The sequence below is a fragment of the Dermacentor andersoni genome, chromosome 3, assembly GCF_023375885.2.
Source record: "Dermacentor andersoni chromosome 3, qqDerAnde1_hic_scaffold, whole genome shotgun sequence".
In the NCBI taxonomy this organism is placed as follows: domain Eukaryota; kingdom Metazoa; phylum Arthropoda; class Arachnida; order Ixodida; family Ixodidae; genus Dermacentor; species Dermacentor andersoni.
The window spans coordinates 134,904,290-134,928,721 of NC_092816.1; the positions used below are offsets into that span (position 1 = coordinate 134,904,290).

The window sequence follows — 24,432 nt, forward strand, 5'->3', positions numbered from 1 at the left end:
TTGCTGTTGATCTCTGTGTCGACTGATAAGTAGGCGCCTTTATTTTTTTTTTCGCCGAGGATAAACTTTGAAGTACCTCTCGCCGTCTTTGGTTTTCCTTCTTACGCTTCCTTCATTGCGCTTGAAGTCAAGTATAAATTCTTACAAATTTGCCGAAATTTCAATTCTTGTATGCTAAGAAAGGAGATTGAGTTTTGCTCACGCAAAGAATCTTGGCGCCCCTATTTCTATAACTGCCCAATCAGTATACACCACACCTATTGCTTAAATCAAGTGCACCACAATAGCTCTGAATACAGTGCCGTACCAACTATTTTTCGAGTGTGAGGGGGCAACATCTCCGCTTCTCTCTCTCTGTTTGTCGCTTTGTATATATATATATATATATATCTCACTCTCTCCCCCGCATAATTAAAGGAGCGGGGAGTGTCGGACATCTTTCACCAACGTTCCTACTCTTGAGCCCTTTGCCTTCCCAGATTTCCGTTTGTTGCCAGCGTAAGTTTGTTGCCAGAGTATATATATATATATATATATATATATATATATATATATATGTGTGTGTGTGTGTGCGTGTATAAACGGGGTGGAAAAGGCAAGGAGGTTAACTAGTGTGCTGCCGTGTTCGGGGGAAGGGAACATTAAACACGGAAAGAATAACAAAGACAAAGTGCAAAGGCACGAAAAATAAATTGTGAAGCTTGGGAATGTCCATGGGAGACTAGATTCTCTCAATAGGCCACTCGAACGCAAAAATTTTAAGACTGCTGTGACTTTCTTATGGTGTGATGACTGCATAGTTTGCCTTTTCAGGACTGTGTCCTTCGTAAGCGACCTGTAGCCACCCGGGCAGCGTGATCGCGGGTGACTGCCTGTGTGCGCTATATCGGGGAGATTGTCAAAGAATGTGTTCGATAGTTTCCTTGCTGCCGCAGTGGTCACACGCGGTACTATTCGATCGTGGCATGGGATCTGAATTTTTCTTTTATTGAAGAGTCCTTAAATTAGGCTGAACAACAAAGTGCCCACGGCGAAGGGCCTGATATGAGCCAAACATAGTTTTGTAATAAAACCACGACAAAGGACCGATGAACAAGAACGCGTACTAGACGCTTTGAGCCAGCGTCCGGGGTGTTCACACCGCTAAAGATGGCCATAAGTGAATACTGCTTCGTCTGGCGCATTAGTCAAAGACCATACGAAAGGGTCATGGGAGTGCTAACGTGACCATCATTCGAACTGTTACGCCTAGACAACATGAGGTCTGTGTACAAGGTCAACGTCCGTTCGAGTTGTCTGCAACTTGCCCCTATCTATGAAAGGAGTCACGACCATCATGGGTGCATCCTGCTCAGCTAATTGCTGCAAAGAGCCAACGTCTGACAGTGAAAACGGCGTCGACCGACGCTCGGAATGCCTAGTCATTGCGTCATATACGAGATCGAAGGTGCAACTTCACAGGCGTAGTGTGGCAGGGTGCTGGCTCTGAACCTTGCACCAACTTGGGTCATGGGGACTGTACCACACGGTTTGCAGCAAGGAAGCGAACAGCGTTCGAACGCACCAGACTGCCATGCTTCACCTCTCCGAGGTCACGCGTCGGCTTCATGCTGCCCCACTAGAGGGCGCAGCGTGCACAGAAAAAAACGCGTGAGGGGAGCCCGGTCGCCGCATGCCGCGTTTCTCAGCGTTTTCACGTATTGGCGTTGCGATTGCATTTCGGAGTCTGCGCACAGGCTTTGCGGCGACACTAATAGATAGCCCCGATTACCATATTATACAACTCTCTCTTTCTCGTTAATTCCACCATCACAAAAATTCATAACGCGTAATACGCACAATCACTAATTAAACACCGGTTGCGAGAAAGAATCCTAATCGCATTACCGTCACCATTCATGTCCAAAGGTTTAATGCGCCGATAATTTTTGGGAGACATCCTCCGCGTGCGGTGTGTTTTTCAGAATGATTTAGCCTGCTCAAACCGAACCATGTAGATCACGTTCCGAGAACAATCTGGCTGCGGGATAGGCTGCTGAAATGTGATGTGCTTCTCTACTTCTGCCAGTACGAGTGTGCATGTGTCTTTAAATAAGTTGTCCCCATTACCGCTATGTGAATAAAACCCTGTTCGGTTCCTCTAAACTCTGGTCCTCGCAACTCGCCATTGCATTATTCGATTGTTTGTTGACATTCTCTTGTATTGATCTCCACTCAATTTCAATAAGAAAGTCGCTTTTGAGGCATGTGCTGTGGGACCTCCTTTTGAACAAGTGAACCAATATCAGTATTTGCTTACTGTTAAATGAAGACTTTTTTCTCCAAAAACCGAAATGTAAGAATTTGCGTTTCTCGCAAGTATAAAGAGCCCTTTCTATTTCTTTTTTTCAGAGAAAGTTCGGACGATGGTGGGGACGAGCTTAGTCTCTGTGTGATGCCCGGTAGCGTAGTCCAGCTCCCCGTTTGTTTGCGTAGCGGAGGCGTAGACTACACTCTAAGAAAAGCTTACACTTTTTGGGTCGTATCTTGCCACACAACAATAAACGTCGACGGTCTTGTCCGGATTTCCTTTCTTTAACGCTGCCAGCCCGGTACTTCCCAGTAACGAACGGCATGCGCGTTATCGGCATGACATAGCATTGCCGACAGGAAAGTAGCGGGTGCGGCGTTTTCAAGAAAGGAAACGCAAGCAAGGCAGATGGCGATTATCGTTGTGTGGCAGATATACACCCCAAAGGGTGTAAACGTTTTTTAGAGTGTATAACCAGTCCAACTCTCAAGCTAGAATACATGTTTACTCACCAAGCACAGTCTTCCGTCACGTACATAACTTCCATCTTTCTTCCTGCAGTCTTCAGAGTAGTAGCCAACCTGCAAATTATTCGAAACGGATGGCAGTCGATGGCCAATAGTTAATTTGGATCATTCATTTATAAATGCTACCGTCGAGTGTGTCAGGGCAAGCATAAAAACAACTATCTGAGGTAATCAAAAAAAAAACATCGCTGGTTTTTGTTTCTATATTGAAATAAGTGAAAGAACATTTTTCTGTGGCGGCACTTAAAAGATCTGAATGTGTTCTTTGAGTCGCTCGCAGCACGCACAGCAACAGACAACCATTCGGACGAAGTCGGGGACCTACATGCGGCGGAAACTTCTTTTTGGCAGCATCATGCACGAAGCTCACTCGTAATAACATCTGTAATATTTTTCCTAATTTATCAAACGGTAATTCATTCTGTTACCGTCTGCAACGATGTTACTTTTCTTGGCATACATCTTGACCCTACCCTTACATTTTGCTGTCCCTTCCAACATCTCGAGCAGAAGACTGCGTTTGGTAAGCGTGCATTAATCAAAGCTCGCCCTTTTTTTTCTCGTGAGGCTCAGCTAGCATTGTATTATGCTTTCATTACCAGTCACATTAATTATCGCATTGTTTCATAGGGCAACATGTACGCATGTCACTTACCACCAATTCAACGTATCCAAAACAAGTCAATACGTATTATCACTTCTAGTTACATGAAATCCAATGCCTCTGTCTCACTTCGCGTGTACAATATCTTGCCTGTTAACAATTTGTTACAGTTTAACATACCGGTCTTATTGCAGAAATTGCTTCATAATAACCTTACGTTTCAGTTGACTGAAGTTCAACTTTTACAGAACAAAAATATAACCAAATTTGCGGCTAACAACAATTTCTTGTTACCCGTAGTTCATACAAATTACGGCAAAAAAATCTGTCATCGCCGCAAATTCTCTCTGTAATCAACTACCTTCAACTATAAGACCCTTGTACTTCTGCTGAAATGTTTAAAAATTACTTTAAACATCATTTCTTGCGATAACTGAACTACGATCTGGCTTTGTATCTTTGACTTCTGTCTCACATGTCATTTCTTGAGTTTCATCCCCAATTTTTCCCCGGCTTTCTTTTATAATGTGGTTTTTGTGTTTGTTTGACTTTAAATGAAATGTATAATAACGTGTTTTGATCTGTCGATGTTATCTGACAATAACGCTTATTTGCTGTCGAAAAATATCACCATCAATGTTCTTAATATTAACCAAGGGTCCCACTACAGTTCTTTCACTTTGAGAGCCTCGTCTGTATATTTGTGATGTTGTAAATACTTCTTTTTTCGAAGCAATAAATGTGAATCTAAATCGTCGTGTATGTTTTTAGTGGCGATCAGCTCCGAACGCCTTCAGATTTACGAGAAAGGCATCATTTTGGCTACGAGCAGTTCTTTGCCAATTACCCAGGCTGCTAGACTGTGCACTTTTCGGACAAACGTTCATCGCGCTGCATGGTCCTCTTTGCCTCCATCGACCCTACTATATCTCACGCTCCATTTTGTCGTTTTTTTTTTCATGGCGACAACGTCTGCATTGCTATCGCGTAACAAATGAAGCAGCTTCAGCGTACCGTCGATTAGTGGAAAATTGAGTGCTATTCAGGCTACTGCATAAAAAGGCAGAGGATGGCAACATTGGCCTTGGCAATGCATGTGGCGCTTAGGTCCCCACACAGATTCTGACTGCGGTGTGTTCTGTGTATGTATTTCCGAAGCCACAGCAGGGAATACCGCAGTGGATGAAGGCGACTTTGCGACCCCCACTGTAAGGAAGAAATTACTTTCGAGAGAAATGATGGTGTCCATCGTCATATTCCTCCGCATTTACAATAAATCAGTTTCACTGTCGGGGAAACGCAGAAGTATCGGGACTTATCAAATTTTAATATGAAAGCTCTATAATTAAATATGCCAACGCTCCTGATTCAGATACTACTAGCCATTCATGATAGGGTAGAAGGAATAAGAATAAAAAATTATACATGTGTAAATGTAAATTTCACTGCAACAATCACGGATTCACTGCCGAGAGGGGTTTGCGAATATTCGAAACTTTAGAATAACGAATCAAACGACGTCCTACTCGATTCGGGCTTCAAATCTAATAGTCACAGAGTACGATTCGCACTCTGTAAGGAGCCCTATACATGTGAAGAGGCTACTTGTTTTCTTCTAATGCTCAATTTGTGCGTTTATTAAGTAACTCTTCCTACCGTACTTTGTAATAAAAAAAAAAAAACGTTGCTAAGATTTAGAATACTGAGATGAGACGATCGTTTTACATTAATTGTGACCACGACTGTTCCTAATTAGGAAGCTATTTGGAAAGCGTTCAGTATTTTATTCGATTCGATTCGCTTGGGCGCTATTCAACTCGTATTCGATTCGGTATCAAAAATCACTAGTCGTGCACTGCCATACATGCTAGGCAGCCATGTGCCCGCGCAGTAGTCACCGAAGCCCTTGCCTACGCTTTACGATCTCCTCTTCAAGCAACGAAGTTCAGAAACCATCACGTACCCAAGGCACCCGAAGTCCAACTGTTTCTTCCTCGTGTGTCGTTGGTTGTTCACTCGGAACAGGATTTTGGTCTACTGGTTCCTGGTCCTCTCCAGGGGACGGAGCTGCAGAGAACATTTATGAGAAAAGGCAAAAATGCCCAGTTAAGTATAGACGTCTCGAATCACTTCTTGCGTCACAAGTTAGTAATGTGGAAAGCAAAACCGTTTTGGGTAGCTTCTTTCCGATCTATGGCGGATAACAAACATTCCTATGATGAAAAACTGCCTCCACCTTGCGAATTGCTTCAAAAGTGATTTTTCACAGTATCCACCTGCCTTGGAAGCTGTCAATTTATTTTATCTATAACTGCAATCTCGTAGCCTGCATCTTAGCTCAGTTGGTACAACAACACGCAGTAGGGTGGAGGTATCGAGTTCGATTCTTATATCAGGACAACTCTTCTTTTATTGCGATAGCAACTATATGGACACTCTAAGCGCATTTCCGACGTCGGCGTCGCCGTCGCTGTGAGGCTCCGTATCCAGTCCAAGGGCGACAACACCGTCGCCGCGCGCCCAATGCTGTATGTGCGAGTGACGGCTTGCTACGGGAGCCGACGATAGCGGCTGAATTTCGCACGAGTGAAAGCGACGACATCGGGCAGGAAGCGCGTAGTCTCTCGTCGTGTGCAAGGCACCCGTCGTTACGAGGCACCGGGGGTTGGGAGAAGGGGGGGGGGGGGGGGGGGCGGCGTTCTACTCCGGCTGCAATTGCGCGTGTGTGCGGTCGCTCGATGGTATATTGAGAGCGATCTATGTTCGGGGCAGAGTCTAGGTACGTGGACGATTCGCTGCTTTGTGCATGCTGTGTGTCCTCAGCGACCACTTTTTTTTGATGCGATAGACAGCACGAATGTCACGACGCTGGCTGCTGCCGCCGCGTTTGCTCACGCCAGCGTTTTCACAGAGAGTTTGTGCCGTTGTCGAGTTACATATGTTCATGTTTGCTTGTGCGCGCGTGACGGCATACTTTTTATTTAATTAGTGCCCCTACTTTTGCATGTATATACGGTTGATAAAACTACTACTCTTACTTCGTATAGCTGTCCACTAATTTCCGTTGCAATTGATGCTCCGCCTTTCGGGAGCAACTGCGAAGCTTTCGCTCGGGTAACGTTAATTTGGGATTCCACTATAGATACCACTGTAGATAGACGCAAAGCAAGACCACAAGAATTCACAAAAGATTTCTTCACCACGAAGTGAAAGTCGTGCAATTTCTTCAGCAAATTTGGTTACTCATGCCTTTATGCAGGAAAATCAACAGAAACAGCATTATTAACCATGAAGGTAATTATATTAGAGTCATTTGAAGGAAAAGAACTAACTCCCGCGGGTTCGTGGATTTTTTCCAAAGCATTCGACTCCATAAATCACAAAATATTATTCCTTAATCTTGAGCACTATGGATATGGCGGCACATTCCTTCAGCTTTTATTAACATATTTAGATCACCGCCAGCAACGGGTTGTAATTAACAATTCTTCATCGCACTTTAGATTCCTTCATTCTGGCGTGCCGCAAGGCAGTATTCTTGGACCTACACCCTTGAACATCTATATTAACGACATTGTGAGCGTTGACACAGCGCTAAATGTATAATGTATGCAGATGATGTCAGCATATTTTTGAGGGCTAAAATACTTAATGACATGACATTAAACGCTAATGAAACTCTGTGCAAACTGGTCGAATGGAGTACTAAATCTTTATTGAAAATTAACGCTAGCAAAACTAAAGCTGTACTTTTTAGACCTAAGAACGAGCCACTAGAACCTTTACCTACACAAACACTTGGTTCTCAAAGCATTGAAATAATGGTGTCGCTAAAGTGTCCTGGTGTGACACTACAGTGCAATCTTTCATGGGACATACACATCGACAATCTGGTTAAAAAACTTGCAAAATGCACCGGCATATCATACAAAGTCTGCTCTTTACTACCTATGAGTGTTACACTTTTACTTTATAAAGCACTATTTCTATCTAACCTTTCATATGGTCATGTGGAGTGGGGTACAACAACATGGTCAAATATATAATAATAATAATAATAATAATAATAATAATAATAATAATAATAATAATAATAATAATAATAATAATAATAATCAGCCAGGTTACGCGCACTCCAGGGCAAAGGCCTCTCCCATAATTCTCCAACTACCTCGGTCATGTACTAATTGTGGCCATGTTGTCCCTGCTAACTTCTTAATGTCATCCGCCCATCTAACTTTCTGCCGTCCCCTGCTACGCTTCCCTTCCCTTGGAATCCAGTCCGCAACCCTTAATGACCATCGGTAATCTTCCCTCCTCATTACATGTCCTGCCCATGCCCATTTTTTTTTCTTGATTTCAACTAAGATGTCATTAACCCGCTTTTGTTCCCTCACCCAATCTGCTCTTTTCTTATCCCGTAACGTTACACCCATCATTCTTCTTTCCATAGCTCTTTGCGTCGTCCTGAATTTAAGCGGAACCCTTTTCGTAAGCCTCCAGGTTTCTGCCCCATACGTGAGTACTGGTAAGACACAGCTGTTATACACCTTTCTCTCGAGGGATAGTGGCCACCTGCGGTTCATGATTTGAGAATGCCTGCCGAACGCACCTCAGCCCATTGTTATTTTTCTGGTTATTTCAGTCTCATAATCCGGATCCGGATCCGGAGCCCTAAGTAGACGTATTCCCTTACCACTTCCAGTGCCTCGCTACCTATCGTAAACTGCTGTTCTCTCCCGAGACTGTTAAACATTACTTTAGTTTTCTGCAGATTAATTTTCAGACCCACCCTTCTGCTTTGCCTCTCGAGGTCTGTGAGCATGCATTGCAATTTGTCTGCTGAGTTACTAAGCAAGGCAATATCATCAGCGAATCGCAAGTTACTAAGGTATTCTCCATCAACTTTTATCCCCAGTTCTTCCCACTGCACGTCTCGGAATAACTCCTGTAAACGTGCTGTGGACAGGCCGCCATTGGAATCTGAACCTGGCAACATTGAACGTTAGAACGTTATCTTGTGAGGCGAGTCTAGCAGTGTTATTGGAGGAATTGGAGGGTAGTAAATGGGATTTAATAGGGCTCAGTGAGGTTAGGAGGACAAAAGAAGCATATACAGTGCTAAAAAGCGGGCACGTACGGAGCTACCGGGGCTTAGCGGAGAGACGAGAACTAGGAGTTTGATTTCTGCTTAATAAGGATATAACTGGTAACATACAGGAATTCTAAAGCATTAACGAGATGGTGGTAGGTCTTGTTGTGAAACTTAATAAGAGGTACAAATTCAAGGTAGTACAGGTCTACGCCCCTACACCCAGTCATGATGACCATATAGGTTACAGAAAATACAGAAAAATATCAATCGCATCATTTGGAATGCGCCGTTTACTGCTCACACTCAACCTCTTTTCGCATCATTAAAAGTAACTCCATTTAATGGCCAATATAATTTATTGCTAAACTCCCGGCCACGGCGGCCGCATTTCGATGGGGGCGAAATGCGAAAACACCCGTGTGCTTAGATTTAGGTGCACGTTAAAGAACCCCAGGTGGTCGAAATTTCCGGAGTCCTCCACTACGGCGTGCCTCATAATCAGAAAGTGGTTTTGGCACGTAAAACCCCATAATTCAATTCAATTCAATTCAATTTATTGCTAAGTAAACGATAGGAAAGAAAATGGAAAATTCATGACGCATCATTTGCTGACACAGCTATCTTACGGGCCAAAGCTAATTACTACCCAACATGTAAAAACGACGTGTGGTATGTGCCATCCTTTCGTACTAATTACGATCGTCAAATGCTCCGATATATAATTCCAACTCTTCTTAATCGGCGCAATGAGCACTGAGGACCTAATGATATGGTTTTTTTTACTGCAAGCTTGCGCCTCCTCTCCCCCTTTTTCTTATTTTTTTATTGTTATTCTTCGTTTTGCATTCTTCAGCGTTCCTGAGCGTTTTGTAATAATTCAGCCGCCTTCGATTATTTGTTATTGCAACAGGATGATCACTAATTTTTTATTGAATATGATGTTTACCTATGCACTGTAGTCTTTTCTTTTATTGTTCAGTCCGTGTTCTGTTGCTGCCGGTTTTTATGTACGGGGGCGCGCCCCTCTGTCAAGCCAGTCATAGGCTTTTTGGGTGGACCACTAACATCCCTGATGTTGAAATGAAGGTACTTGTAGTTAGGGGGGGGGGGGGGGGTATTCTCATATCTATAGATGAAGTATGTTTAAATTTATGGTCACTTACCAGCCGTAAATCATACACTCTGTAAAGCGCGCATTTTTAGCCTGCTCTTAATTACAGTTTGGACGTTTATGAAACCACTCAATTGACAATATTTTTACTACTGACCATATTTTCTATTCGTGAACATTTTACTACATACTGCAAATATGGTCCACGTATTCATTACATTATCTCGGCAAATATACCTAAATGTTTTCTGTTGCGTCGGTTTGCGATTTGGCGCAACGCGATAAGCGAATATCAGTTTGAGTTCAGAGCACATGGAAAGAACGTCAGGCCTTTAAGAGCACCTCTTAGCAACAATGCTTTGATTATTCTGACGCATACTTTTTTCCCAACGATACGCCACTAATGCCTCTGAAGATTCGTTTGAAACCATGCTTACGGTGTGTGGTTGGTTCTTCTGGTTCTTCTGTCACTTCTGTCGTAGCCGTTGTCGTAGTCGCTGATAATTCAGGATCTAAGGCTGCACGACACAGGTACTTGTTTTGCGAAACTTGTTTGACTGCAGGACACCATAGTCTTGCGCACGGAAATTCGTCATCTGCATGTAGTCCAGAATTGGCGTTGTAATAGGGGTCTAGCCAAGGGGAAGGAGAGAGGAAGGGGGTAGGCGTACACCAGGCACAAGTCCAGCCGTCACCTCCCTCATCCCGCCTCAATCAATCAATAAATAAATAAATAAATAAATCAATCAATCAATCAATCAATCAATCGTTTAATTTTATTTTTCACCTTGAAAAAGAGGAGACATTACCAATAGCTGGGGTACAGCTTAACGAGGGTCCTGCCCCCATATACATCTCACAGCAGAACACTGCAGAATATCATAAAAATGGGACGCTTCCAAAAAAGAAATGCTTGGGACGAAATGCACTATCAAGCAAAAGTAATACGCGGATATATGGATAACTTTATTACAAACATACAAATACATATATATATATATATATATATATATATATATATATATATATATATATATATATATATATACATTATGCACATATACACACACATACCATGTACGCAAGCTTATGCACATAGATCTGTATACATATATATAGAGGTTCTGTGCTAGCACACATGTGTGACTACAATGCAAGCGAAACAAAGATCATACACAACACTAGTTCCATATCTGGTGTAACTGACAAAATAGTCTTGTTGTATGGTTTAGATTACGCAAAGGATCAAACTCTTCCTTTGTGAGCTTATTAAGTAGAATGGGCATAGTGTATGTTAATGATTGCTTATCGTAATTGGTTTGAGATGTATGGACATGCCATTCTTCTTTATGCCTGGTACCGTGGATGCTACGGTTTACGTACAGATCTGCTAGAGAAAACACTATAGATTCATTAGACCTCAAATGTGACTTGTAGCTCAAAATTAAACGACAGTTGTATTGAATGAAGACATGTAAAATCTTGAGCTTCAACAAATTTTTCGTGGAAAATGAGCAATGAACATTGGCAATGCATCGCACTGCTTTTTTATGAAGCAAATGTAATTTCGTGAGGTTTGACTTGCTAGTGATGCCCCAAACGAGGTTGAAGTATTGTAAAACTAAGAACACTACAGCATTGTAAAGTAATATTTAAATTTTGAAAGGAAGAAAACATTTCAAACGTACTATTGTTCCCACAGTAGAAGACACCTTTTTAGTGATTTGTTGCACATGATTGTTCCAGCTTAGATCCTCAGAGAATGTTACACTTGATGTCAAGGACGGTGTTAACAATGTCTAAATTATTTGTACCTATTTTAATTTTTATTGAACTTCGTAAATTTTTGCCTCTATGCATATACACAACTTTTGTCTTGCTCGCATCTCTATGTAATCAATTTGCATCAGTCCACTCCTTAAAATTCTCTTAGCAATTTGTTCCCTTGAAGCTGTAGTTCAGCCACCGATGTAGCAGTAAGAAACATTACTGTGTGATCTGCATAAGAAATAAACTTGGCCTCTTCTGAGCTTTTTAGCATATCCTTTTGATATATTATGAGCACGAGTGGCCCAAGGATGCTCCCTTGCGACACTCCTACTATTATAACCTGAAGACTGGACTTTTCCTTTTCTATCTCTACTTTTTGTGCTCGATACAATAAGTAGGATTTATAGAAGTCTAAGGCTATGCCACGGATACCATGAGCCTGGAGCTTACGAGTAAAATTTTATGATTCACAAGATCAAATGCTTTGGAGAAACCTGCATATGTTCGAATAATATTTTTTTTTTTATTGCGGGACGCTTGCAGAATAGTTTCTTTTTGAGTTAAAGGAGCTGTCTCTGTGAAAAGATGCTTCCTGAAACCATGTTGGTAATTGCCTGGCAAATTATTTTTGTCAAGATATGATATTACTTTATTATGAACTATTTTTTTCAATGCCTTTCGAGAACACAAGTAAGATCGAAATTGGACGATAATTGCGCAGTAAAATTTTGTCACCCTTTGTGAAACACAGGCTGTGTTAGAGCTATTTGTATGTTTTTCGGAAATTGGCCAGACGACAGAATCAAGTTAAAAATGTGAGTAAGAAGAGGACAAATGATGTCAAGGACATGCTTTACAGGCCTTATTTGAATGACATCTGTGTCCGGCGATTTACTATTCTTGACTGAGTTTATAGAAGAAAAAATTTCAGTACGGTTAGTGGGAGTGAGAAAATGATTTCTAACTAATGTTTTCAATAAATGAAGCATCATACCTACTACTGTATAAATTAGTGCAAGGATTTAATTGTTGAACAACTAAATCGGTAAAAGAATTAGCTAGTGTTGCTCCAGATAGTTGTTTACCTTGACATAGAAAGTTACAAGGAAGACTGTGGGATTTAACTGGACATAGCAGGGAGTTTAAATTTGTTTAGGCCACATCTGATGGCTAGTCGATGGTTCTAAAAAGAAGTTTTGAAGATATAACCATTTAGCTGCTCTCAGTTTACTTGTAAGTAGATTTCGGTATGACCTGTAGTCTTTAAGACTAGCTGGTTTTTTATATTTAAGAATATGAGCGTACAGGGCATTTTTATGCTTAATCATACTTCATAATTCATGAGCAGCCCAAGGTTTACGAGGTTTCGAAGGTTTCTTATACTTCTTGGATGGAAAATGTTCGTGTTATATCTTTTTACGAGTACTGATGAAAGCAGATGACGCAATTTCACTGTTTGAATTTAGAACGCTGTTCCTCTGATGTAGACTAACGGAGCTGCGAAAATGTTTTAGAGAACGGGGTGTTATATCTTGAATATAGCGAATTGGTATGCTCTTTTTCATTAAACGGCACGTACTGCTGATTAACTTAACTATAACCTAAATGGTCGCTGATATCTGTATAAATAACATCCGCTATTATGTCATCAAAATAAGCGTTTGTAATAAAAAGGTCTAACAGAGTGGCAGTTTTGTGAGTAACACGTGTTGGCGCTGCAATTACATTGCTCAAACTGTTTGCAACCATGAGATCCTGAAATTCTTGCCTATAGTGCGCGTGCGTAAGCATGTCCACGTTACAGTCCCCTCCATGCAAAATGTTAAACTTTCCTTCTACTACATGATTGAAAAGTTTGCGAGTTAAACTTAGAAGTCGATTAAAATCACCGAAGGGTGGGCGGTAGATGACGCCAAACAAATTGTAGCGGCTGCGCAGTGTATGTACTTCGATATCTGGGTTGTTAATACAGAACTCGTTCACAGTTTCACATATGATGCATTGCATTACAAGAGAAGCCACACTGCCTCCACATTTACCTTCACGATTTCCATAAAAGAACTCATAGACGAGAGGACCAAACACCTGTGACGTGTTATTGTACAATGTTTCTGTTAGCATTATCGCCGTGAAAGGCACATTTATCCTTCCCAGGAGCACTTGCATTTCATCTTTTTTCTTTACAAAGGAACGAACGATTTGGTGAAAAAATGACAATGATGGTCTCTTTGCTTTTACCAAGACGTTGACATCGTTTTATAAAAACCCACCACTGTAACGTAAAACACAAGCAAAAAGAACAAAGACGAAAAGAAGTTTCCCTACACAATGTTAGATAAGTCATCCAGGCCATTTATCCATATAGCAGCCGTCCCAGCAGATTGGCGAACAAATATCGTACCGTTTCTTGTCCACGCATACTGCCATTCGCAATGTTTCCTTTTCCCATTCGCGGCACCGAATAGTCGGTTAATAGCAGGGCGCAAATGCTCGTTTACAAAAACCGGCATGTTTGATGGAAAGCCTAAGTCATGAGTAGATATTCTTTGCATTCTAGCCTCTGTTTAGCCTATAGTGAGGGGGTGCAAACTGCCTTCTTCCCATGTAGTAATGTTTCATAATTTCATTTTGTGTAATGAGCGTACCTCTCTGTAGGTTCTCCAATCCAGCAGAATCAATACCATATGTAAAAGCGGCCCAGTCTGTATGTTCGCGGGCGACGCTGTTGGCCGATTCATTTGGATTGACAGGAATGTGTTATCAAGTGAACCAGGGTGTGCTGGTAACCAATAAGTGTAACGTGTAACATTTGCTTTTCTTATGTTAATTTTTCTCGCAGCCCGCGGGGCAATCTTTCCCCTGTGGAAAGCTCTAATAGCCATTTTAGAGTCACTGTATATTTCTGTGAATCTATCGTCTGTTAGCGCCAATGCAATGGCAACTTGTTCAGTGACTTCAGGTTTGCTAGTGTAGACCGCGGCGTAGTTGGCGCATTTGTCCTGGTGATCAACTACCGCCGCCGCGAACTTAGTTCGATCCTTGTAGGCGACCGACTCAACATAGCAGGCTCCTCTGCCCCCTTTATCCGTTTTCTTGTTTAACGCCCTGGCACGTGCAACTATCCTGTTGATATTATGTTTCAGGTGCATATTCGTTGGCAGCGGTGCGACAGTTATGTTGTCGGGGAATGCTTGACGAACTTTAGTGCACTGTGCCGGATCCGTAATGGGGTTGATCATGATTTTGTCTAGGATTGATCTTCCGGTGCTGGTTGTAAATAGTCTCGCTATTTGTAATATTTCTTGAGCCTCCGCGATCTCCACGGTGGTGTCGTGTATTCCTAACGTGAGCAATTTTTCAGTGCTCGTTGACTTGGGAGCCTCAATGCGCTTTTAAACGCGTTCTTGATCGCTGCGTCAAACTTCTTGAGTTTTACCTGCGTCTAGTTGTACACGGCAGCGGCGTATGAAATATGACAGGGTACGAAAGAGTTGATTAACCTGATGAGCTTATGTTCTTTCATCCCCTTGTGTCTTCCTGCCAGGCGTTTGATCATTCTGTACGCGCTATCCGTTTTAAGGGTGATTTTCTTGACCACCGTATGGTTTCCACCATTTACATCAATGAAAAATCCTAGTACCATGATCACGTTGGCTGTGGGTGTTTTACACCATTTTCTGTACGTAGGTGTATATCGCTTTCCGATAGAGGTTTCCAGCCCTTAGACCTGCCCCCTTTTTCACGTCTATAAAGTAGCAACTCCGACTTATGTGGGAAGCACCTTAGTCCAGTGGGTCTCAGTTATTCCTCAACCGTCCTGATCGCTTCAGTCAGTGCGTCCTGCATGTGCCCTTAGTGCCACCAGCACACCATACAGTGAGATCGTCAGCATGTATGGTATGGTCAATACCCTTAATTTTGCCGAGCTTTTGGACAGACCAATCATGCAAAGGTTGAAAAGGACGGGAGAGATCACCGATCCTTGGAGGGTTCCTCGATCTCCAAGCTGAACCACTTCCGAGTTTGTCTCCGACATTTAACTTCGCCGTGCGTGCTTTGAGAAAGGATTTGATGCAGTTAAACATCCTCGACCTGAGCCCAATGTCTTCTATCGTTTTGAGGATATACTCATGCTTGATGTTGTCGAATGATTTTCCAAGTCTAATCTAAGTATGGCCTTAGTGTTTCTAGAATATCCGCCGAGTATGTGGTGTTTGATTTGCTTCATGGCATCCTGCGTGGACAGTGCCGACCTAAAACCCGGCATGTTGTGAGAGCATATATTATTGCCCTCTAAGTTGTATTTTAGCTTATTAAGGATTGCGTGTTCAGTGACCTTTCCGACGCATATTGTAAATGATATTGGTCGTAAATACTCCAGGATTGGAAATTTACCCAGTTTTGGTACTAGTATAACTTGTGAGGTTTTTCGTTATTCTGGGACTTCGCCTGAGATCGATGCTTCATGGATGAAGTCTGCCAGCGATTCAATTGACTGCTCATCGAGCTTGCTAAGGGATCTGTTGTTTACTCCATCAGGACCGGGGACTGACTATCGATTTAGCTCACTTAACACCTTCCGGGTTTCGTATGTGGTGAAGGGTTGGCCGAGTTCAGGTTCAGCGACTCCCCTGTATTCTGATGGAAGTGATTGGTCCTGCTCATTGCGAACTGGTAGGTATTTGTCAATTAGTTGTTTGGTAACTGTTTCGATGGGCTGATCCTTAAGGGCTATGTGGATAGCTCGAGCAAGGATGTGTCTGGTTGGCTTTAGTGCCTTCTTCAACCAGCAGATGCTTGATCAGTTTCCACGCCTTGCCTTCCTTATTTTCCCATCGATTGACTCACAGCACTGATCCCACTTTTGCTGGCAGATGGTGTTCCAGTGTTGTTCGATTTGTTTGTTAAGTTCTGCGATTCTTTTTCCACGCCTACGATTTAGCCTTTGGGCCCACGGCTTTCGGATTATGGCTTTCTTGACTTCTATTAAGTGGGCAAGTTTCGAGTTCATTACCTCCACGTTAGTGTCTGTAACAATCCTTTTGGACGATGTTTTGATGTCCCTGCTGATGCCCTCACAGCAATCTGCGAGATTGAGTTTGGTGGTCTCTTTTCCGCTTTGGGCTCTTAACTTACGTAAAAGGTCTCTATCTACGACCTCGAATTCTCGAGTTCGGCCTTTGTCCACTTCCAGTTTGACTTCTACTACGTAAGGATCGCTGCCAAAATTAATGTTTGTGTTAGTCCATGAATCAGGCATTGTGTTCCTAATGAACGTAAGGTCAGGTGTGGTGTCTCTGCACACCGAATAACCGACCCTTGTAGGATGAGTCTTATCCGTGATTAAGACCAGGTCTAGCTCATCCGCGTGTTTCTACAGATTTCTGCCCTTGGCATTCGTCATAACGCAGGGCAATAGCTCGTGGGCTGCAGTGAAGTCTCCTAATATAATCAGAGGTCTAGTTCCAGCTAGATTGGTAGCCTTTTCGAATATTCCCTTGAAGCGTTGTTTCTGGTGTTTCGGATTGCTGTAGATGTTGAGAACGAATAAGGTACTGTTCCTTTGATTTTTGTGTGAAGTTGCTACTACAACCTCAACCATGAGGAACTCTAGGTTTTTGTCCATGATGCCTAAGTAATGAGGTATGTGTGCAAGCTACTTATATACAAGCACGTATAGGCCCCTACCGTAGGTTTGACGCTCTATGGCCCTGTATCCAGTGAGTGTGACATATCCATTTCCTATCATAAGGAGCCAACAAACACTGACACCAAGGACAACATAGGGGAAAATAGTTGTGCTTAATAAATGAAAATGCGAAGGTTGTGGGTTCGGTCCACACCTGCAGCAAGTTGTTTTTTCAACCACTTTCATTTCCTATAATTTATCGTTTCTTTATTTAATTTATTAAGCACAAGTTGTTTCCCCTATGTTGTCTTTCGTGTCAGTGTTTGTTGGGTTCTTTTCTTCTCGTTTATATCCATATCCTGTTTCTTGAAGGGCGATAATATCCGTTGGAGGCTAAAGTGACCTGAGCTATTGCTGGATGATGGTACGTTTGTTATTGTACCCCCCACAAATCCACTGCCATGTTCGAAATTCTCTACTAGTGCGAGCCATAGTGCACATTCATGTTCCCCACCTTGGGAGTTAGTGTAGCTCTCAGAAATGACGACCGGCATTGTTCTGTAGCGTCCATGGACATAGTAATCAATTCCAGGGTTTTCATTCTTTCGCCAAAATCATTCAGACCCTCCTTAGGGTCGTTCACTGCCGTCTGTATTTGGTCTACATTCATTGTTAACAGTAAGGCACTGTCCATATGCATCTGCATGTTGTCTTTGAAAGACGCCAGTGCCCTTTTGACTTCCTCCATCTATGTTTCAGTGTTCTTGAGCTTACTTTAAACAGCCCTACGCTTGGCTGACATGGGTACCGTAGCAGCAGGCACGGGGACTGGGGCTTCCTTGTGTGTATTAGTGCTATATTTGTTTTCTGCTTGTTTAGCCTCGCTTAAAAGTTTCATTATTCCTGGTATCTCTCTAATCATGTACTGATTCATTTCCTTTAGTTCTGCATTCGCTTTCTTAAGTCTTTCTGTTTCACGATCCCTATTTTGCTTTGGGGGTGGGTCAAAAAGCATGGTATTTAGCGGATCGGTACGAGCGTCGTCGGCCCAGACAAGTTTTGTTTTATTGGTGTCCCGGTCAGGCGGCATCTTGTCCGCTATGGCCGGTCCCTTGGCTATGTCGGCCCACGTGGAACCGTTGTTTCCTTCCCCGGGTTTGAATACAGCTTGTTGGCTCTGAGCTCTTGGTAAGGATCCCGCCCTGGATTGGGATCTGGATCTGATTCGGGATCTGGACACGCTTCTTCCTCTGGAGCGTGAGCGACTGCGAAACCAGGACCTGCCTTGGGACCCAGATCTTGGCTACGGGTCATTATTGTCCTTGTAGAGGTTGGTTGCTATTGCCCTTTCCTTTCTCCGTTTTCTGACCACGTGTGGAGTCGTAAAGCGCTACTTACACATTTTGACCGCCGCTGGGTGTGGGCCACCACACAGTTCATACCTGGGTTGGCACTTATGTTCGTCAGTACGATCCCTGCACCACAGCCTCGGCATATTCTCTCTTGTGGAGACGGGCACGCGTCAGCTCTGTGACCGAGCGGACCGCAAGCATAGCATACGCCAATTTGTTTCTTGTATAGTGAGTACCTTACAAGGACCGGGCCGTATTTGACGAAATTCGGAACCTTGTGCCCATCATAGGCGATGACCACTGTACCGGTATTGTTGATGCTTTTAGCGGCGAGAGCCAAAGGGTTTCTTGGATTGAATATGTTGTCCAGATCCGCCGGACGATCTGCTAAGTCAGTGTTCCTTATCACTCCCTTGCACGTATCGTATGGTGCAGCCTGATATGCAGTGATATCGAAGCTGCATCTGCCCAGATTAATTAACCTTATTCTCAGATATTTCGCAGCATTCTGTTGTTCCGGTATTCTCGCCACAATTATGTTTTGGTTGATGTTCGGGCAATGTGTCTGATGGAATGTGGTTCAAGCTCAGACAGGCTGATTAAACGATGGTTTTACCATCTTGTTGGAGCCAATCTTGCTAATATTGAGTCCGCCGCGTAGTCGGAGTATAATTTTAAAGTGAACTTTGGGCATGTATGGCATTCAGGACGCCCTGCCGACCCTGTTCTTGGCTCGACTGCCCTTCTCGAATGTTGTAGACGACGTAGCCATATTAGGATTAGCTCCGGCTGAATTCTGGCCAACACCGGATCTGGTCGAAATTCGGTTACAAACTCCTGCCTGCCTTCCGTACTCTTCTGTGCACTCGTCGGTAGGAAGTTCCTCCCCTTCCATCATGATGGTTTAAAAAGTCTCTTAAGATGCGAAAAGTCGACCCACAATAGAAATCCTGGTGTCGCCGTGATCCTCTGGATGTTAACAGTCGATTGATGTAATACAACCAAGGGTACATTCTAATTAACGGGTCGATACCGATGTTAAGAGCGGGAGTCGATCTTTCTCCATGTACTTCGACGCTTCTTCTTTTTCTCGGAATCATGGAGGGGCATGTCTATAGCTTGTAGTAATTTATTGGCGATTGCTCTGCCATATCGGTGAGGAACATGGGGCACACCCCTCATTTCCACATTATTGAATCTTGAGTGCTGTTCACTATGTAAAATCTAGTCTCATGTCACTTCAGCTCCACGAGCAGAACATCACGCTCATCCTTCTATTCCTTGATATTTTCTTTCAAAGGTTGGTTTAGCGTCTCAATTCGACCTACGGACCCCTTCGTTGACTCGTGGCATTGACTTATGAAGTGCAGGCTGGCCTTTATTTCCCTGACATCCTTTCTTAGATCTCTCTCAAGGCTTTCTTGAAAATCACGAAAGTCCTGCATCATTGTTCGCTTGAAATCCTCAAAAAACTTATTAATTTATGTTGACATGCTAAGCAGGTAGTGCGAGATTCAAACTAGGAAGATTACGCACAACGCAACAAGAGACAAGGGGCAGTAATGTACAATTTAGGAAACGTAAGTACTAAGAACAGCACAGCAGCTATGGCAGGAAAAAGGTGTGACATACACTACAAACTTGGTAGAAGCACACTAACCTGTACAGCAACAGCGCAAGTGTCAAACAGGTATACACACCGCTGCAAACTGCTGCTGCCAAACGGGATGTGGTCGGTCTTCGATGAGCTTATAAAGGGCACGCTGGAAACCACGCAGGCGAAGTACGATGCAGTCGGCGTACGTACTCCCACGAAGGAAGCAGCAAGACGATGTGGTGGCCCCGCAGTAGTCTTTCAGCAGGATTGGTTATCGACAGTCCTGTACAGCAACAGTGCAAGTGTCACATAGGTATACACGCCGCCGCAAGCTGATGTTTCCAAATGGGATGATCCTGGGTCTTCGAGGATCTTATAAAGGGCACGCTGGAAACCACGCTGGCGCAGTACGATGCTGTCGGTGTACGTGCTCCCACGAAGGAAGCAGCAAGACGCTGGCTTGCTGAGAGAGCTGGCTCCCCAGTGGTCTTTCAGCATGCTTGGTTATCGGCAATGTTGTACAGCAACAGTGTAAGTATACGTATACACGCCGGCGCAAGGTGCTGCTGACAAATGACAGCATATCAAATGGATGTTCTCACCCTCCATGGAAAAACTGTCGCTGTTTGCATATATGCATTATATATGTGCACTTTGTAACCGAACAGTTTAAACGCGGTAGTGTTAAGGAGCTCATGTAGCAGAATATCTGGTGTCGGCGTCGGACGTCGTTACGGCAAAACGATTTTCGAACCCACCATACTTAGACCTTCCATGTGGCGCAAGGAACTTACTGAACTAATTCAGAAAGACTGGCCAACGTTTCGACAGGACGACCTATCTTTGTCCTCCTATCGAAACGTTGGTCAGCCTTTCTGAGGTACCTTATCCCTGTTTATAACCTTTATACCACAGTGTACTATTCAATCTGTCAGCCACTTTCATGACTTTGGATTACTGAACTAATTCTATTTCTCAAGCTAGAATACGTAGAAAAATTGTAAAGTACGACTTGCACACAGCCTACAGACGTGATAGCTCTTGCATTGTAACTTGAATATAGCAGAAAACATAACTCTGTTACGAGAAAACTCAAACAAACCCCTTTCCAGCGTTTCTACAATTCAGAGAGCGTCGACTGTCTCCGCCATTTGCGCGCGCCGGCGTGTGACTATCTCGGACTCCACTTAGCGGCGCGTCCGCTTCCTTGAAAGACTTCCAGATGGCGCTCGCCTCCACGGCATCGCGGCCCACGCAAGAGGCCGCGTTTCTGCCACAAACCCGCCTTCGTGCATAGCGTTCGCCGCGAGTGTTTCTCGGTAAACATTACGGTTACATACACTGCAGTTGCCGGGAAGCGTGACGAGCGTGAATTTTCCACGTCGTTCGTTCTTGATTGCAATACGCAGCCGATCCGGTGTTTCACAAGATCTGGAACAATTGAAAGTCTCTCCACGTTTAGCAAATTCGTTGAGCAATGGCCCCTTATGATAAATAAATGTGAACACCATTCCATCATGGAGGTGATTAATTCCGAATGGTTCCACTATTAGCTTCGCTGTCGTGTTTCAGGCTCGTAGTAGTAGTGCCACCATGATTCGTCCCCAGTCACAATTGCAGACAAGAAGTTGTCACCCTTATTATGATACCGGATCAGATTAGTCAAGGCAGTGCCGAATCTATCCGCCTTGTGGAGCTGGTGCAAAATCTTGGGCATCCATTGCGCCCACAAGAACCGATAAGCGAGATGTCCATTAATTATGGTGTGAACCGAACCGTCGCCGATGTCCACACGCTTGCCTAAGAATCAACTCAACAGCCTTTGCAATTGTGTTGGGGGTGATTGTACGGTAGCTTTGGCCCAGTCTTGGATCGTCTATGCAACTTTCCCGTCCTTCTTTGAACCGTGCTTTGCTCCAACGCTTCACAGTGGCCAATGAAATGCAATGCTCACCGTAAATGGGGGATGCCTGCCTGCTACGCGCATGCCTCGCAGGTAATGAAGGGGAACCATTACTGCGTGGGGTGGGTTCGCTTAATTTCATTTGATTCACCCTCGTACATTAGAAATGCGAAGATATTATAAAATATAGAAATGCGAAGATAGAGTCTCATAAAGGGCAAAATATCTCACTGGAAACAAAGTTTGCACAAAATGTCGCAACAAGATATTTATATATACGTATGAGCCTCCAATAAATTAACGCATCTAAGCAATTGGCAACTACGGCGTAGAACCTAGGAAGACCAGAGGAGAGATGCTGGCCGAATTCACGGAAAGGAAAACGCTGCGAATAATGAACACGTTCTTCAGGAAGCGCAGCAACAGAAAGTGGAGCTACAGAAGCACTAATGGGGAAACAAGAAATGAAGTAGCTTTCATACATTCTACCGTTTCAAGCATGCTGAACGATGTTGAAGTGCTAGATAAGGGGCAAATATCATAGGTTCGTGATGTCAAGGATTCACCTCAATTTGAAGAGATAAAATATACAATTAGTCAGGAAGAAACAGGCCAACCTAGACCCAGTACAGGTAAACGGAAACCAAATTCAGGCTGCTACTAGCACACAAATATGCAGCTATAAAACACAGAGATAAAGACGACATAGAGGTAATGAATCGAACTGTACCTAGGCTGGCTTCGGAGGCAGCAATTCAAATGGGAGGTAAGGCAAAAAGTAAGCCAGTAGGCAAGTAAGTAACAAACGACCTAATAAAGAAACTACAGAGAATGAAAGTGTCCTACACAACATATAAACTAGCATTTGCGGAACCATCAAAACTGATCAAGGAGGAAATAAGAAATATTCTAAATTACCACGTGAGAATAACTGAGGAAGCCGTAAAAAATGGAGGCAGCATGAAATGAGTGAGCAGGAACCTTGGCATAGGACAAACCAAGATGTATGCACTGAAACGTAAGCAGCGTAATATCATCAGCAATCTCCAAGGTTTAGTAAATGCAGTGGAAGAATTCTATACTGACCTGTACAGTACCCAGATGAGTCGGGATACCTCCATTAGAAACACTAGTAGCCAGCATACAGAAACTCCTCCTATAACGAGCGATGAGGTCAGAAGAGCCTTGCAAGACATGAAACGGGGAAGAGCGGCAGGAGAAGATGGAATAACAGTTGATTTAATCAAAGATGTGGGAGACATAATGCTTGAAAAACTGGTGGCTCTCTTTACGAATGTCTACCGACTTCAAGGTTCCCAGAGAACAGGAAGAATGCAAACATTATAATAGTCCACAAAAAGGGAGACTTAAAGAATTGAAAAATTATAGGCCCACTAGCTTACTCCAAGTGCTATATGAAATGTTCACCAAGATAATTTCCGATAGAATAAAGGAAACGCTTGACCTTAGTCAACCAAGGGAGCCGGCTGGCTTCAGGAACCGATACTCTATAATCGGTCACATCCATGTCATAAATCACGCAATACAGAAATCCGTAGATTACAATCAGCCTCTCTATGTAGCTTTCATAGATTACGAAAAGGCATTTGATTCACATAAATATCTTACGAAATATCTACAGATTCCACAGCTACATTAATTCTCCACAAGAAAAGTACGAAGATACCTATAAAGAAAGAGGTCAGTCAAGGAGACACAATCTATAGAATGCTATTCACGGCGAGCTTGTAAGAAGTATTCAAGCTGTTAAACTGGGAAGGCTTAGGAGTAAGGATTTGCGCGCGAATATGTCAGCAGCCTTCGGTTTGCAGATGACATTGTCCTGTTCAGCAACACTGGAGACGAGTAACAACAAATGATTGAGGACCTTAACAGAGTGAGTGTAATAGGGGGGGGGGGGGGTTGAAGATAATTATGCAGAAGACAAAGATAATATTGTATAGCCGGACAAGGGATGAAGTGCTCAGGTTGGCCAGTCAGTCTCTAGATACTGTGAAGGAGTACGTTAACCTAGGTCGATTACTCACAGGGAACCCTGAATATGAGAAGGAAATTTAGAGAATACAAATGGGTTGGAGCACATGCGGCAGACAGTGTCAACTCCTGAGTGGAAGCTTACAATATCATTGAAAAGGAACGTGTACAATGAGTGCATTTTACCGGTGCTAACATATGGGGCAGAGACTTGGAGATTGACAAAGAAGCTTGATACCAAATTAAGGACCGCGCAAAGAGCGATGGCACGAAGAATGCTAGGCATAACATTAAGACACAGAAAGAAATCGGTATGGATCAGAGAGTTAACATGCACGTTTGCTCTCTGGTCCAAGGCGCTGTCTTTCCGCCTCTGTTCTCGTGCTACTGCCGATAGCTTGTGGGAAGAAATAGAAAAGTTTGATATTTTATCACGAACTACTCGTAGTGAGCCAACATGTTTTTGGCATCTTAAAATCTAGGTAAATCTAGGACAAAAGAGAGTAAGATTTGCACTGATGCATAATTCCGTCGCGCACCCCACGGATAAGTATTTTCA

General features: G+C 43.3%; 1 protein-coding gene across 1 annotated transcript in view; it reads right to left on the reverse strand.

The window, feature by feature from the left end:
• The window catches only part of LOC126525038 (uncharacterized), an 81,603-nt gene that overhangs the window by 1,197 nt on the left and 55,974 nt on the right, over positions 1–24,432 (reverse strand). The window contains exons 4-6 of the mRNA XM_072286771.1: positions 10,065–10,223; positions 5,385–5,488; positions 2,803–2,871 (exon numbers count right to left, since the gene is read on the reverse strand). Coding sequence (XP_072142872.1) covers positions 2,803–2,871; positions 5,385–5,488; positions 10,065–10,223 — 332 coding nt within the window. The remainder of the gene's footprint in view (positions 1–2,802; positions 2,872–5,384; positions 5,489–10,064; positions 10,224–24,432) is intronic.